Source organism: Bufo bufo, chromosome 1, assembly GCF_905171765.1.
Source record: "Bufo bufo chromosome 1, aBufBuf1.1, whole genome shotgun sequence".
Lineage (NCBI taxonomy): Eukaryota > Metazoa > Chordata > Amphibia > Anura > Bufonidae > Bufo > Bufo bufo.
The window spans coordinates 155,285,722-155,300,443 of record NC_053389.1 but is presented as its reverse complement, the minus strand read 5'-3'; the positions used below and the strand labels follow the sequence as shown (position 1 = coordinate 155,300,443).

Sequence of the window (14,722 nt, the reverse complement as noted above, 5' to 3'; positions counted from 1 at the left end):
AGCAGGTTCACACTGAGCACATGTGACAGACGTGACAGAGTCTGGAGACGCCGTGGAGAACGTTCTGCTGCCTGCAACATCCTTCAGCATGACCGGTTTGGCATTGGGTCAGTAATGGTGTGGGGTGGCATTTCTTTGGAGGGCCGCACAGCCCTCCATGTGCTCGCCAGAGGTAGCCTGACTGCCATTAGGTACCGAGATGAAATCCTCAGACCCCTTGTGAGACTATATGCTGGTGCGGTTGGCCCTGGGTTCCTCCTAATGCAAGACAATGCTAGACCTCATGTGGCTGGAGTGTGTCAGCAGTTCATGCAAGACGAAGGCATTGATGCTATGGACTGGCCCGCTGGTTCCCCAGATCTGAATCCAATTGAGCACATCTGGGACATCATGTCTCGCTCTATCCACCAACGTCACGTTGCACCACAGACTGTCCAGGAGTTGGCAGATGCTTTAGTCCAGGTCTGGGAGGAGATCCCTCAGGAGACCGTCCGCCACCTCATCAGGAGCATGCACAGGCGTTGTAGGGAGGTCATACAGGCACGTGGAGGCCACACACACTTGTTTTAAGGACATTACATCAAAGTTGGATCAGCCTGTAGTGTGTTTTTCCACTTTAATTTTGAGTGTGACTCCAAATCCAGACCTCCATGGGTTAAAAAAATTTATTTCCATTTTTTTATTTTTGTGTGATTATGTTGTCAGCACATTCAACTATGTAAAGAACAAAGTATTTCAGAAGAATATTTAATTAATTCAGATCTAGGATGTGTTATTTTTGTGTTCCCTTTATTTTTTTGAGCAGTGTATATTCTGTCCCTTTCCAGCACCTGGTGTTAGGCTGGTTTCACACAGGCGTTGCGGGAAAAGGTGCGGGTGCATTGCAGAAACATGTGCGATTTTTCTGCGCGAGTGCAAAACATTGTAATTGCGTTTTGCACGCGCGTGAGAAAAATCGGCATGTTTGGTACCCAAACCCGAACTTCTTCACAGAAGTTCGGGTTTGGGTTAGGTATTCTGTAGATTGTATTATTTTCCCTTATAACATGGTTATAAGGGAAAATAATAGCATTCTGAATACAGAATGCATAGTACAATAGCGCTGGAGGGGTTAAAAAAATAAAATATATAATTTAACTCACCTTAATCCACTTGATCGCGCAGCCTAGCTTCTCTTCTGTCTTCTTCTTTGCTGTGTGCAGGAAAAGGACCTTTGGTGACATCACTCCGGTCATCACATGGTCCGTCACATGATCTTTTACCATGTTGATGGATCATGTGATGACCCCTCCAGCCCTATTGTACTATGCATTCTGTATTCAGAATGCTATTATTTTCCCTTATAACCATGTTTTAAGGGGAAATAATAATGATCGGGTCCCCATCCCGATCGTCACTTAGCAACCGTGCGTGAAAATCGCACTGCATCCGCACTTGATTGCGATTTTCACGCAGCCCCATTCACTTCTATGGGGCCTGCGTTGCGTGGAAAACGCACAATATAGAGCATGCTGCGATTTTCACGCAACGCACAAGTGATGCGTGAAAATCACTGCTCGTGTGCACAGCCCCATAGAAATAAATGGGTCAGGATTCAGTGCGGGTGCAATGCGTTCACATCACTCATTGCACCCGCGCGGAATACTCGCCCGTGTGAAAGGGGCCTTAGTATGGGTAATATTTAGGGTGGGAAGAGTAAAGTTTCTTGCGCCACTACCTCTATGGGAGGTGGATCTGCCTTTAGAAAGAACCTGATTAGTCATCCAAGGAAAGATTTTTAAAAGAGTTTATTGTTTTTGTTAAATTCAACTACCTTTTCAAAATCCCATAGATTACAGAAATACTCAATGGTTTGAAATATCCCGCAGCTTCTAAAATATTTAGCATTTTTTGGGTGGTGCCTACTGTACTGTGATGCATTTGGTTACAGAGTTTATTGAACTGACTCCAATTCATCTGTACATACTGCAACCTCTACAAGTGAAGATCAGTACAGTTTCTGTGTGCTTATTATTAATGAAAAAGACTCACCGATTTCACACAACACTACAGTTGAGCTCAAGCAGGAACACACAGCATTATAAATCATTATGATGCCGTTGGTCCATGTCATAGAAGCAGCATTCAAAATGGGAAATAACTGACAGAGCGGATTTCTCGCACTTGATAGGTTTGTGTGAAAACTGCCATAGGAGTAGATAAAGGCTGGGAAAGTAGTAATTAAGATTTGGACTCAGTTTAAGGGTCCATTCACACGTCCGCAATTTCGTTCCGCATTTTGCGGAACGGAATTGCGGACCCATTTATGTGCTGCCTGGATACGGACCCATTCATGTGCTTCCCGGATACGGAATTGTGGACCCGCACTTCTGGGTCTGCAATTCCGTTCCCAAAAAAATAGAACATGTCCTATTCTTGTCCGCAATTGCAATCTGTAGATCCGCAAAACACACACGGATGTGTGAATGAACCCTAAGGCCTCTTTCACACGGGCGTCATGTTTTTTGCCCGGATAAGATGCGGGTGCGTTGCGGGAAACATTGTAATGGGTTTTACACGCGCGTGAGAAAAATCAGCATGTTTGGTACCCAAACCTGAACTTCAGTTCGGGTTAGGTGTTCTGTAGATTGTATTTTTTTACCTTATAACATGGTTATAAGGGAAAATAATCGCATTCTTAATACAGAATGCATAGTACAATAAGGCTGGAGGGGTTAAAAAAATAATAATAATAATTTAACTCACCTTAATCCACTTGATCGCGCAGCCGGCATCTCTTCTGTCTTCTTCTTTGCTGTGCACAGGAATAGGACCTTTGATGACATCACTGTGCTCCTCACATGGTCCAATCACATGGTTTATCACCATGGTGAGGGACCATGTGATTGGATCATGTGATGTGACGTCACCACAGGTCCTTAGCCAGCAGCTCAACGTTACAGAAGAAGACAGATCCGCAACTACGCGATCAAGTGGACTCGGTGAGTTAATTTATTTTATTTTTTTAACCCCTCCATCACTATTTTACTTTGCATTCTGTATTCAGAATGCTATTATTTTCCCTTATAACCATGTTATAAGGGAAAATAAAACAGATTGGGTCCCCAGCTCGATCGTCACCTAGCAATCATGCGTGAAAATCGCACTGCATCCGCACTTGCTTGCGGATGCTTGCGATTTTCACTCAGCCCCATTCACTTCTATGGGGCCTGCGTTGCGTGAAAAACGCTGAATACAGAGCATGCTGCGATTTTCACGCAACGCACAAGTGATGCGTGAAAATCACCGCTCGTGTGCACAGCCCCATAGAAATGAATGGGTCAGGATTCAGTGCGGGTGCAATGCGTTCAACTCACGCATTGCACCCGCGCGGAATACTCGCCCGTGTGAAAGGGGCCTAAGGGTTCCTACTCACATAAATCTGTACAGGCATGTTTATGGGCTGTAAAAATGGCAGAATAATGGCAAGGTTTTTTTTTTGTCCACATGCGTTTTTTGCCACTTTATGGGGGGGTTTTGGGCATTTTTTGCATGCAGTGTGTTTGCCCACTAGCATTTTTTTTATGGAATTTTTCCCATATAGAGAAGATGTGAAAATTCCAAGAGCTCTGGCATGCTGAGGTTTTTTTTTTAAAAAGAAGCCGGAAAGCCAAACCACCCCCTAATGAATAAAAATGCCAGAGGCTTGTGTGTCCTGCGTTTCATATTGCCCATGTAGATCTTCAGCTAACATCTGGAGCTAGTGTTTTTTTATTGTAAAAACACCAAAAAAGCTGGTGCAAAAAATAACGCCACTAAAAATGTACAAGGGCAGAAAAACATTAGCAAAAACCTATGTGTAAACCACTGACTTGATTTATATATTTATGAAAATGAGGACTTTAGTGCTGCAGAGATGAGTGAAACGAAGAATAATACAATGCATAGCTTTGTTTTCTTAGATGCTGTCAGAACTTGTATCAGATATACATATATGCAGTACAATGCAAAAGTTTTAGACGTGTGGAAAAAATGCTGCAAAGTAAAAATGCTTTCAAAAATAGAAGTTTTAATAGTTTAAATTTAAAGTTATTCTGCAGCAGGATAATGATCCCAAACATCCAGCCAATGCCATTAAAGCCTCATGCACACGGCCGTGCCGTTTTTTGCGGTCCGCAAACCGCGGATCCGCAAAAAACGGAAGCCGCCCGTGTTGCCTTCCGCTGGCAATATAAATGCCTTTTCTTGTCCGCAAAGCGCGGACAAGAATAGGACATGTTATATTTTTTTAGCGTGGCCGCAGAATGGAGCCACGGATGCGGACAGCACACGGATTGCTGTCCGCATCTTTTGCGGCCCCATTGAAGTGAATGGGTCCGCATCAGAGCCGCCAGAACGGCGGCTCGGGTGCCGACCCAAACAACGGTCGTGTGCATGAGGCCTAAGACCCATCTTCAGTGTAAAGAAGAACAAGGAGTCCTGGAAGTGCTGATAGGGCTCCCACAGAGCCTTGATCTCAACATCAACCAGTCTGTCTGGGATTACATATAGAGACAAAAGGATTTGAGCAAGCCTATCTCCATAGAAGATCTGTGGTTAGTTTTCAAAAATGTTTGGAACAACCTCCCTGCTGAGCTCCTTCAAAAACTGTGTGCCAGTGTATCTCCAAGAATTGAGGCTGTTTTGAAGGCAAAGAGTGGCTAAACCAAATATTGATTGGATTTACATTTCTTTGTTCATTTACTTCGCTTTTTGTTAATTAAAACAGGGTCGGGCTGAGACTTGGCATGCTGCATGGTTTTAATCTCGACAATGTGCTCGCAGATCTTGTGAATATAATAAAACAGCATATTGGTTACAGGGGTGATTGCATTTTATTTTGTGCGCTTTAAAAAAGGAGTCTATGGGCTAACCTGGAGCACCAGAATTGAAGACGTGTGAATGGACCCTAAATTAGAACGGCATCGAAAAGTTAGTTTAGTTCAGTAATTTAAAAAGTGAAACTCATTATATAGATTCATTACGCACAGAGTGGTCTATTTCAAGTGTTTACTTCTTTTACTCTTGATAATTATGGCTTACAGCTAATGAAACCCTAAAAGTCAGTATCTCAGAAAATTTGAATATTGGTAAAAAGTGTAGACTCATGGTGTCACACTCTAATCAGATAAGCAACACAAAACACCTGCAAAGGTTTCCTGAGCCTTTAAATGGTTCCTCAGTCTGGTTCTCTAGGCTACACAATCATGGGGAAGACTGCTGACTTGATAGTTGTCCAGAAGACAAAGAGGGTAAGCCTCAAAAGGTCATTGCTAAAGAAGCTGGCTGTTCACAGCATCCAAGCACATTAATGGCAAGTTGAGTGGAAGGATAAAGTGTGTTGAAAAAGGTGCACAAGCAACAGGGATAGCCACAGCCCTGAAAGGATTGTGAAGAAAAGGCCATTCAAGAATTTGGGGGAGATTCACATAGACCGGACTGCGGCTGGATTCAGTGCTTCAATAACCACCACACACAGATGTATCCAGGACATGGTCTACAAAGTTCCTTGTCCCAGAGTCTGGAGGAAGAGTGGAGAGGCACACAATCCAAGTTGCTTGAGGTCCATTGTGAAGTTTCCACAGTCAGTGATGGTTAGGGGAGCCATGTCATTTGCTGGTTTTGGTCCACTATGACTAGGTTATTTCAAGTCCAAAGTCAGTTCAGCCGTCTACCAGGAAACGCGAGAGCAGTTCATGCTTCCCTCTGCTGACAAGCTTTATGGAGATGATGAATTTATTTTCCAGCAGAACTTGGCACCTGCCTACACTTCCAAAAGTACCAATACCTGGTTTAATAACCACGGTATCACTGTGCTTGATTGGCCAGCAAACTTGCGTACCCTAAACCCCTTAGAGAATCGCAACAATGCAGACAAGCTAAAGGCCGCTATCAAAGCAACCCGTGCTTCCATAACACCTCAGCAGTGCCACAGGCTGATCGCCTCCATGCCATGCTGCATTGAAGTAGTAATTCATGCAAAAGGAGCCCCGACCAAGTATTGGGTGCATATACTGTACATACCTTTCAGTAGACCAACATTTCTGTATTAAAAATATTTTTTTTAAATCGTTCTTCTATAATATTCAAATTTTCTAATATACTGACTTTTGGGTTTTAATTAGCTGTAAGCTGTAATCATAAAATAAACGTTTGAAATAGCTCACTCTGTGTGTAATGCATCTATATAATAAATGGGATTCACTTTTTGAATTTATTTCTTGAAATAAATTCACTTTTTGATGATATTCTAATTTATTTAGATGCACTTGCAGTCTAATTACATGAATATTTACATGACGCCTTATTATACCACTGTACATGTCGTTCTCTTACATGGCAGGTTGCTTCTGGGTTCCCAGGGACGCAGTCAGCTCTCACACCTTTTCTAGCTATGCTACTAATTAACATGTTAAGCCCTAAAATATCCCACAAAACATTCACCTTTCCAAATGCAATAAACACCAACATACAATCATCTACAGATAAGTATCAATGGGAATGGCCAAGTGTATAATTTACCGAAGGAAGCTTCACGGCACAGATCTCAATGAATAGGAATTCTCTGATCGAATACGATCATCAGGATGTCAGCCAGTATCTGCGTGTGGGGAATTTGAGGTTTCCTGCAGCCCTGGCGTCTTACAATTGCTTTCCAAAATACTTCCCGGCCGCATTCCCGCACAGCAGTCACAATGCATCAGTAGGCTACACCACCAGCGCACAATGAACGCAATGTAATAATACCAGGCTGAAGTAAGATGTAGCAAAAATGGTGAGTGTGGGAAAATCCTATCAGCAGGCACAAAAGGATGACATGGTAAACTAAGCTATGTTCACATCATGTTTATGGTGTCCATTAGCCAGAGGGCGGCTAAAAGAAGACCCATGTAATGCTGCATAAATACCAGTATGGATTACAGTAGTAGAATGGCATCTGGTAAAAAAAAAAAATATGGCATCAGAGGCATCCATAAAATGTTTACCTTAAACGTGATGTTAACATAGGCACAAGTGGTAGGCTCACCTGAATACAGAACGGGGTGATGCAAAGACAAGTGTGCTAAAAAGCCCAGAGGACCTTTCACTAGATTAAAAAAATCTAAACTAAGTACACAGACATGGAGAGCGGCGCCCAGGGATCCCCCTGCACTTACTGTTATACCTGGGCGCCGCTCCGTTCGCCCGGTATAGCCTCCGGTATCTTCACATGTTAGGCTCCACCCAGGGGAACCTGCCGGCGTCTCATTCTTCCATGCAGTAGCGCTGGCCAATCGCAGCACTCGGCTCATAGCCTGAGAGAAAAAAAAGCCTCTCAGGTATGAGCTGAGCGCTGCGATTGGCCAGCGCTACAGCATGGGAGAAGGAGACGCCGGTAGGTTCCCCTGGGTGGAGCCTAACATGTGAAGCTAACGGAGGCTATACCGGGCGAACGGAGCGGCGCCCAGGTATAACAGTAAGTGCAGGGAGATCCCTGGGCGCCGCTCTACATGTCTGTATAGTTAGTTTAGATTTTTTAATCTAGTGAAAGGTCCTCTTTAAGACTGAAAGTAACCAATTTATAGGATTCTGGCACACAATTTACTCCTTATATCTTCAAGAATATTACACATCTGTACGTATCGGTGTTAAAAAATATAGCATTTGCCACCTCATATTGTAATGCATTAGTTCATATACACAGCAACAGTGATGGCCAGTTCGCAGTGTTCGCCCGCGAACACATGCGGGCTGCCATCTTAACTTACAAGTCCAGCGATGCACAGTCCTTACCTGTGCCGCGAGCCGGTCTGAAACAAATGCGGTCACCAGGAGCAGGCAGTTCTGAGAACAGTCCGATGAAGGCCCCCCGGCGGCTGTTCTCAGAACTGCCTTCTCCTGGTGACCGCATTTGTTTCCGACCGGCACAGGCACAGGTAAGGACTTACCTGTGCATCGCTGGACTTGTGAGTTAAGATGGCAGCCCACATGTGTTTGCTGGCGAACACTGCGAACTGGCCATCACTGCACAGCAATAGTGCAATAATAAATATAATATCAACTGGTTCAATAAAATCAGTTGTGGCAAATGCTAGATTTTTTTTACATAGCTATTTAATGTACATATATGATTAGACACCAGTAGGGAACACAAGGACCCTGAATTGCACCTTGTGAACAGCCTCCTGGACCCCAATTACTACAACTTGGTGCCTCTTCTTTTAATGAGGTTTGATTTTTATATTCTCTTATTTTTGAGTCTATGAATTATTTTTCCTTTTATGAATCTATAGATTTTTTTGAATTGTACATTATATATGGAGACATAATATTCTTGGAAATACAGTATAAGGTCTAATAAATACAACTTAAAGGGGGTGTTAGGCTTCAAGAGGAAACCTGACAACTCAGGGGGATTAACCTTTAATCGAGAAGAGATGATTACGGACAGATACCCCGGACAAGATTATGGACAAGTTGTACTTTTTAATGCCACCATCAATTATGGCATACAAGGTAGTGGGAAGCGGTAAAAAAAAAATCCAAATGGGGTGGAATTGGAAAAAAAACGCAATTCCTCCGTTTTACGAGTTTTGTTCCCACAGCGTTTCGTTTGCGGCAAAACACCCATGCCCTTCATTCTCTAGGTCAGTATGATTACAACAATACCCCATATGTATAGTATTTTTTATGTCTAAGTAGTGTAAAAATAAATGTAAACTGTAAAATTATTATTTTTTTACATCACCATAGTCTGACCCCCATAACTTATTTATACTTATGCTTACTGATCTGTTTAGGGGCTCCTTTTTTGCAGAACAATCAGGTTTTTATTGATACCATTCTGGAGTGTGCGTGACTTTTTGATCACATTTTATAAAAAAAAAAATTGGGGTAAGAGAAGCAATGAAAAAAATGGCAAATTGGCCATTTTGACCCTTATTTCCGTTACGCCATTCGCTGTATTGGATTTTTTAAATATATTTTAATAGTATGGGCGTTTTTTGTTGCGATTATACCCATGATGTTTATATTTATTGTTATTTAGGTATTTATTTTTTTAATTATACGGAAAGGGGGGTGATTTAAACTTTTATATATTTTTTTTATTTTTTTTTACATTTTTTGCGATGATTTTGAAGCTCATATATGAGCCCATAAATAATGGTTTTTATTTTTGATTTTATTCTATCAGGGATTTTTAAAACGAGATTTACAGTAGAAATTGCTCATTTCTTATCCTGGCCTGCCATCTGGTGGCCAAAATAAGAATTTCAGCATGAACACTTAAAGCCTCGTCAGTGAGGCTTACAGTGTTCAGCGCAACTACCGATGCCCACATTGGCCGCACGGGGAATCGGTAGGAAGCCAGGAAGTGTGAGCTTCAGGGTTTTTGTGCATTTAGATGCCTTTAATTACCGCGATCGGCAGATCTGCCGGCAATGTTTACACATTGTACATGTACGGCGCTGGTAGCGAACGGGTTATAGAAGACCTGTCATCGCTTTTTTAAAATGAAATCTAATACCTCTGGTTGCTAATGTTGCTCCCCAGATTCCAGGGCTGTTTTTTTTTATTGGCCCCTCCGTTCTCCCTCTAGAGCAGCAATAGGACAGCATCAAAGTGAGAGAGAAGTCACGCCCACTGTGAAGCAGTCAGCCCAAATGGATAGCGTCACAGAGAGGGAGAAGTTACGCCCACTGTGTAGTGGTCCGCAGTATCCAAATAGCATCACAGCGAGGGAGAAGTCAACGGCCACTGAGGAGAGTTGAGGTCTCCTCCTGTTTCCACCTTCAATGCACATTTACCGTACATATTGGGAGCGAAAACAGAAGGGGGTGGTAGCTGGGGTGCAGAGGAGCCAAATGGAAAAAAAAAAAACGAAGCTGCAATCCAGGATGCAACATTTACCACCAATGTATTAGATTTCATTTTTGAAAAGCGATGACAGGTCCTCTTTAAAAATTCATTTCTGTAACAGGCAAACTTCGATTATGTTAAAGAAAACCTGTCACCGGGATTTTGTGCATAGAGCTGGGGACATGGGCTGCTAGCACATCTGCAATACCCAGTCCCCACAGCTCTCTGCGCTTTTATTGTGTTAAAAAACGGTTTTGATCAATATGCAAATGACCTGATATGAGTCCTGTGTCCGGAGATGAGTCCAGCGGAAAGGAGCCCAGCACCGCCCCGCGTCCTCCGAATCTCCTCCTTGCTGGCTGACGTCACAGAGCTGGAGCGCCAAAATCTCGCGGTGCGAGATGAACATGATGCCGACACTGCGCATGCGCTAGCTCGCGCATCGCGAGATTTCGGCGCTCCAGCTCTGTGACGTCAGCCAGCAAGGAGGAGATTCGGAGGACGCGGGGCGGTGCTGGGCTCCTTTCCGCTGAACTCATCTCTGGATACAGGACTCATATCAGGTTAATTTGCATATTGATCAAAACGGTTTTTTAACACAATAAAAGCACACAGAGCTATGGGGACTGGGTATTGCAGATGTGCTAGCGGCCATCTAGCAGCCCATGTCCCCAGCTCTATGCAAGAAATCCTGGTGACAGGTTTCCTTTAACAAGCTGGAATCGCAGTACAAACTTTTTTTTTTGTTAGCCGAGGCTGAACACTTTGCGTAACTTCTATGGTATCAGATGACCTGTACAAACTGTACAGAGGGGAGGCCAGAAATGCTGCTCCAGCAGAGAACGTTGACTTAAAAAGGGAAAAGTGAATTTCTGTCAATGTGCACAGAAGTAATGCAGCACAGCGTGAACTCTCTGTCGCAATGCAAGACACACGTGGCTTTAACCTAGGAGTTTATAAAATGTATATTTCACAGATATTTCTGTAACTGGTTATTAATCAATGCAAATTGTCAGAGGGAAGATGTGTAATGCACTGACCAGAGTCTCCCAGCGAAAGATGTTACTGTAGAAGCAAATCCAATTCTCGGACAGGTAGAGACGTCCCTGCAGTAAGATATCCCTCTGCAGTGCACAGGAGTAATCTGAAAGTGCAAACATATGGCAAACTGAGCATGCGAGCACACAGAGGAGTTACTCATACCAATACTCTATATCACTGATCGTGAACCTTTTACAGACCGAGTGCCCAAACTGCAACCCAAAACCCACTTATTTATCGCAAAGTGCCAACACGGCAATTTAAAATGACTACAGTCCAATGTAGTATATCTTCCATGTACTTTATCATTTAGCTATAATAGCCTACAATCAATGCGCTGCCTGTGCTGTTCATAGTGCATCCTGTGCTGTTGAATGGCAGGAAAAGTCTAAGGCATATTGGTACACCATAGACTATTTCCAGGGCTCGGATGCCCACAGAGAGGGCTCTGAGTGCCACCGCTGGCACCCATGCCATAGGTTCCCCACCACTGGTCTATATACTTCATTTAATACATGAGGGATGTTCTTACAGGGAGTTAAATACAATGCATGTCCTCTATGGTAGAGATCCTGAGATACAGCTTGTACTACACACAAGAGCTGCACTCTGGTCTGGTAAGTCAGGATAAGTACAGGATGAGTAATGTAATTAGTGATGAGCGAAGCGAGCTTTTCATCCTAGATCCGAAGTCACTTCGCTCAAAACTTCAGATTAATGCTGTAAGGAGATCAGTCTACATACAGCATTAAAATGTACGGCCTCCGATGCGGCAAAGTTAGTTGTTCGCAAAGTCACGCGAGACTTCGTTGAATAGATAAGGTATTTGATTTTTAAGATAGAAAACCACTTTAAAACTTGGATCCGAACTCAGCTTCAGTTCCGAGGTACCAGTCGGATCCAAGTTTTAAAAATCATTTACCAACATTATTCAACAAAGTCTCACGCGACTTCACGAATAACTAACTTCGCCACATCAGAGGCTGTACATTTTAATGCTGTATGGAGAGGGATCTCCGTACAGCATTAATCCAAAGTTTTGAGCGAAGCAACTTTGGATCTAAATGTAATGTATATACAAAGTGATTCTGCCAGCAGAATGATGAGTGCACCTCTGGTGTATGGTACAAGATGTGACTCAGGATCAGTACAGGATAAGTAATGTATGTACACAGTGACTCCATCAGCAGAATAGTGAGTGCAGCTCTGGAGTATAATACAGGTCGGAATTCACAATCAGTACAGGATAAGTAATGTAATGTATGTACACAGTGACTCCATCAGCAGAATAGTGAGTGCAGCTCTGGAGTATAATACAGGTCGGAATTCAGGATCAGTACAGGATAAGTAATGTAATGTATGTACACAGTGACTCCATCAGCAGAATAGTGAGTGCAGCTCCTGAGAATAGCACAGGATGTAACTCAGGATCAGTATGGGATAAATTGGGATAAGTAATGTGTGTACACAGTGACTACAGGAGCAGAAAAGTGGCCCCGTGTTGTAGATGGGTCCAAACTGAAAGAAGGTGGGGCAATAAAAGTAGGCAGGGACAACAGAAGTAGGTGAAGCCAGCAATACCGTAGTGCCAATAAAATACCACCCCAGAAGAAAATACCACAGTGCAGCACAAAATACTGAAGCCCATGTCACATTATGAAACTGTAGTATCATCCTGAGGCAATACAGTTGAATTCAGGAGGGCACCTGCGGCTGCTGGCCATGTGCATAAGTGCCCGATGCTCCTACATTAATTAATGCTGAGAGCATTAGATCTTTATGTACCTGGCTGGCAGCCATGAGAAGGCTTTCATAATCTGGCATCATTTTTCACAGATATGGAAACTCACAAGTGTCCCAGGTTGGGTTTGCCATCATTCGGAAAGTAGCAGTGAGGTTCCTGTTTGTGCCCGATAGGAGTTCTCTTACCTACAATGAGACGTTCAGAGTCTGGCAGCTGTTTAAAGAGCTTCCGAAAATCCTCATTTCTCTGTTTATATGTGGGACTCAATACCTGGAAAGACAAACTTTGACTATTTAGATACAAAGAAAAAAAAAAAAAAAAGTCTACAAAGTCACATGCACAAGAAGACCAGCAAGACCACAGGCTCTACAGAAGGGGAACAGAAGGAACACAAGATAGACATACAGGACATTGAGTGGGAGCCAGCGTAATAAAACCAGGAGCAATGCCAAGTCACCTCCACATTCGAGGAGTTAAAAATTCAAGCAACTGTATGTGAATGGTTAAAGGATTCCCAAATATAGTCTGGGTTTCGCCAGCAGCAGATCTCCTTGTGTTTGTCCAGTGTGAGGATTGCACAATAGGTACAGTAGAGATACAGGCTGCAGCACCATGGGAGCAGATGGGGAAGAGGAGCACACCATGGCTGATGTGTCTTCATCAGAAGGCATCCAGCTCTAGACAGACACAGTTTTAGTCCACTTCCACATTACAGAGGATGTGTCACATGGGAACTAACCCAATAATTGTGCAATCGCTTCAGTTTTGATATATTTTTTTTTTCAATCATTGTGTTATTAGCTGATGTGTTTGGCCAAGGCTGATCCCTTCGCGAAGCTCTGCCATAGGACAAGGCCTAGAAGCGGTTTCCGAGGCGTCTCTTAGATAAGCAGTGCAGGCTTCAGGAGGCATAGGAAAATGACTGACCGACGTGCCACCTCCATTCTTTAAGACAGCATTTTGTCAAAGCTCTCCACAAATTACATAGTGGATTACGTTCACCGCACCATAGCCAAGACTGCACTGGAACTGGAGCACATATGGTTTACATCGGTCATTCGTCTTCCTCAACATTAACTAAGTGTGGAATTCATCATTCCTCCCGTGCTAATTTTATGGGGTAAAAAAGTAGTAAACCTTATGTTTATGACTTTTTAAGTGTCATTTCGCAAGTGGTTTTTCAACACTATTTCCAAAAGGAGGGGGAGCGCGTGGTAAGGGGTGGAGGAAAGGGGTGGCACCAGCAAATCCATTTATGCCAGTTTTCTGCAGCTCAGAGCTACTGTAGATTTCAGTCTAGGTGCACAGACTGTCGGAGGATGCAGCTAATTTATGACGAGGCGCATTCCACAGCAGCACAGGGGATATCGTAGACCAGGGTAAAGAGTGGGTCTATGAGAAATTCCCCTGTAAGTCTTCCCATGACTGAAAGCATTGCCTGGTCTATAAGACTCCCTATACCAACTTGCCAGTCTCCAGAAGGAGAAACGTAATACTCCCAGACCTATCTCAAAGGTCTTTCCCCCGTCAAACCAGTTCCCTGCTCTGCACCGACAGCTGGGTGTCTTTTCCTTATGAGAAAGGCTTTGGTTTTGGCTTATTTCCCTAGTTATTGAGGGAGATTTTGTAATAGTGTCTTTTTTTCCTTTGACATTTTTTATTTGGTACTATATAAATTATGGATAGTTTTTGTGCTTAAGTGCATCATAAATTGTAAATAAAATAAGGTATTCACGTTGTTAAATGCACCCAAGATTGTTAAGATATGTCATATTTTTTGGTCCAAGACATTCTGTGGGGAATCTGTGATACAATACACCACAGAATGCCTATTTTACGACCAGGGGCGTAGCTAAAGTCTCATGGGCCCCGATGCAAGAGTTCAGCTTGGGCCCCCCTTCCCTCCAGCCAGGGAAGCACATAGCGTTTCTGCTGCCTGAGGCAAAAATTAAAATGGCACACTACCACCCCCCCGCCCTCAACAAATTTTTGACCTTACCCCTTCCCTCCAGCCAGAGGTGTAACTTGACCAGCATGCACTTTCTATAATACCGGTGTCTTCTTATGCACCGCAAGGGT

General features: G+C 43.3%; 1 protein-coding gene across 9 annotated transcripts in view; it reads right to left on the bottom strand.

Moving 5' to 3' along the window:
• The window catches only part of GRAMD1B (GRAM domain containing 1B), a 332,976-nt gene that overhangs the window by 27,336 nt on the left and 290,918 nt on the right, over positions 1 to 14,722 (bottom strand). For all 9 annotated transcript variants that reach the window (XM_040431019.1, XM_040431028.1, XM_040431025.1 and 6 more), the window contains 2 exons: positions 12,829 to 12,913; positions 10,899 to 11,002 (listed from right to left, as the gene is read on the bottom strand). In XM_040431019.1, the coding sequence (XP_040286953.1) occupies positions 10,899 to 11,002; positions 12,829 to 12,913 (189 nt within the window). The remainder of the gene's footprint in view (positions 1 to 10,898; positions 11,003 to 12,828; positions 12,914 to 14,722) is intronic.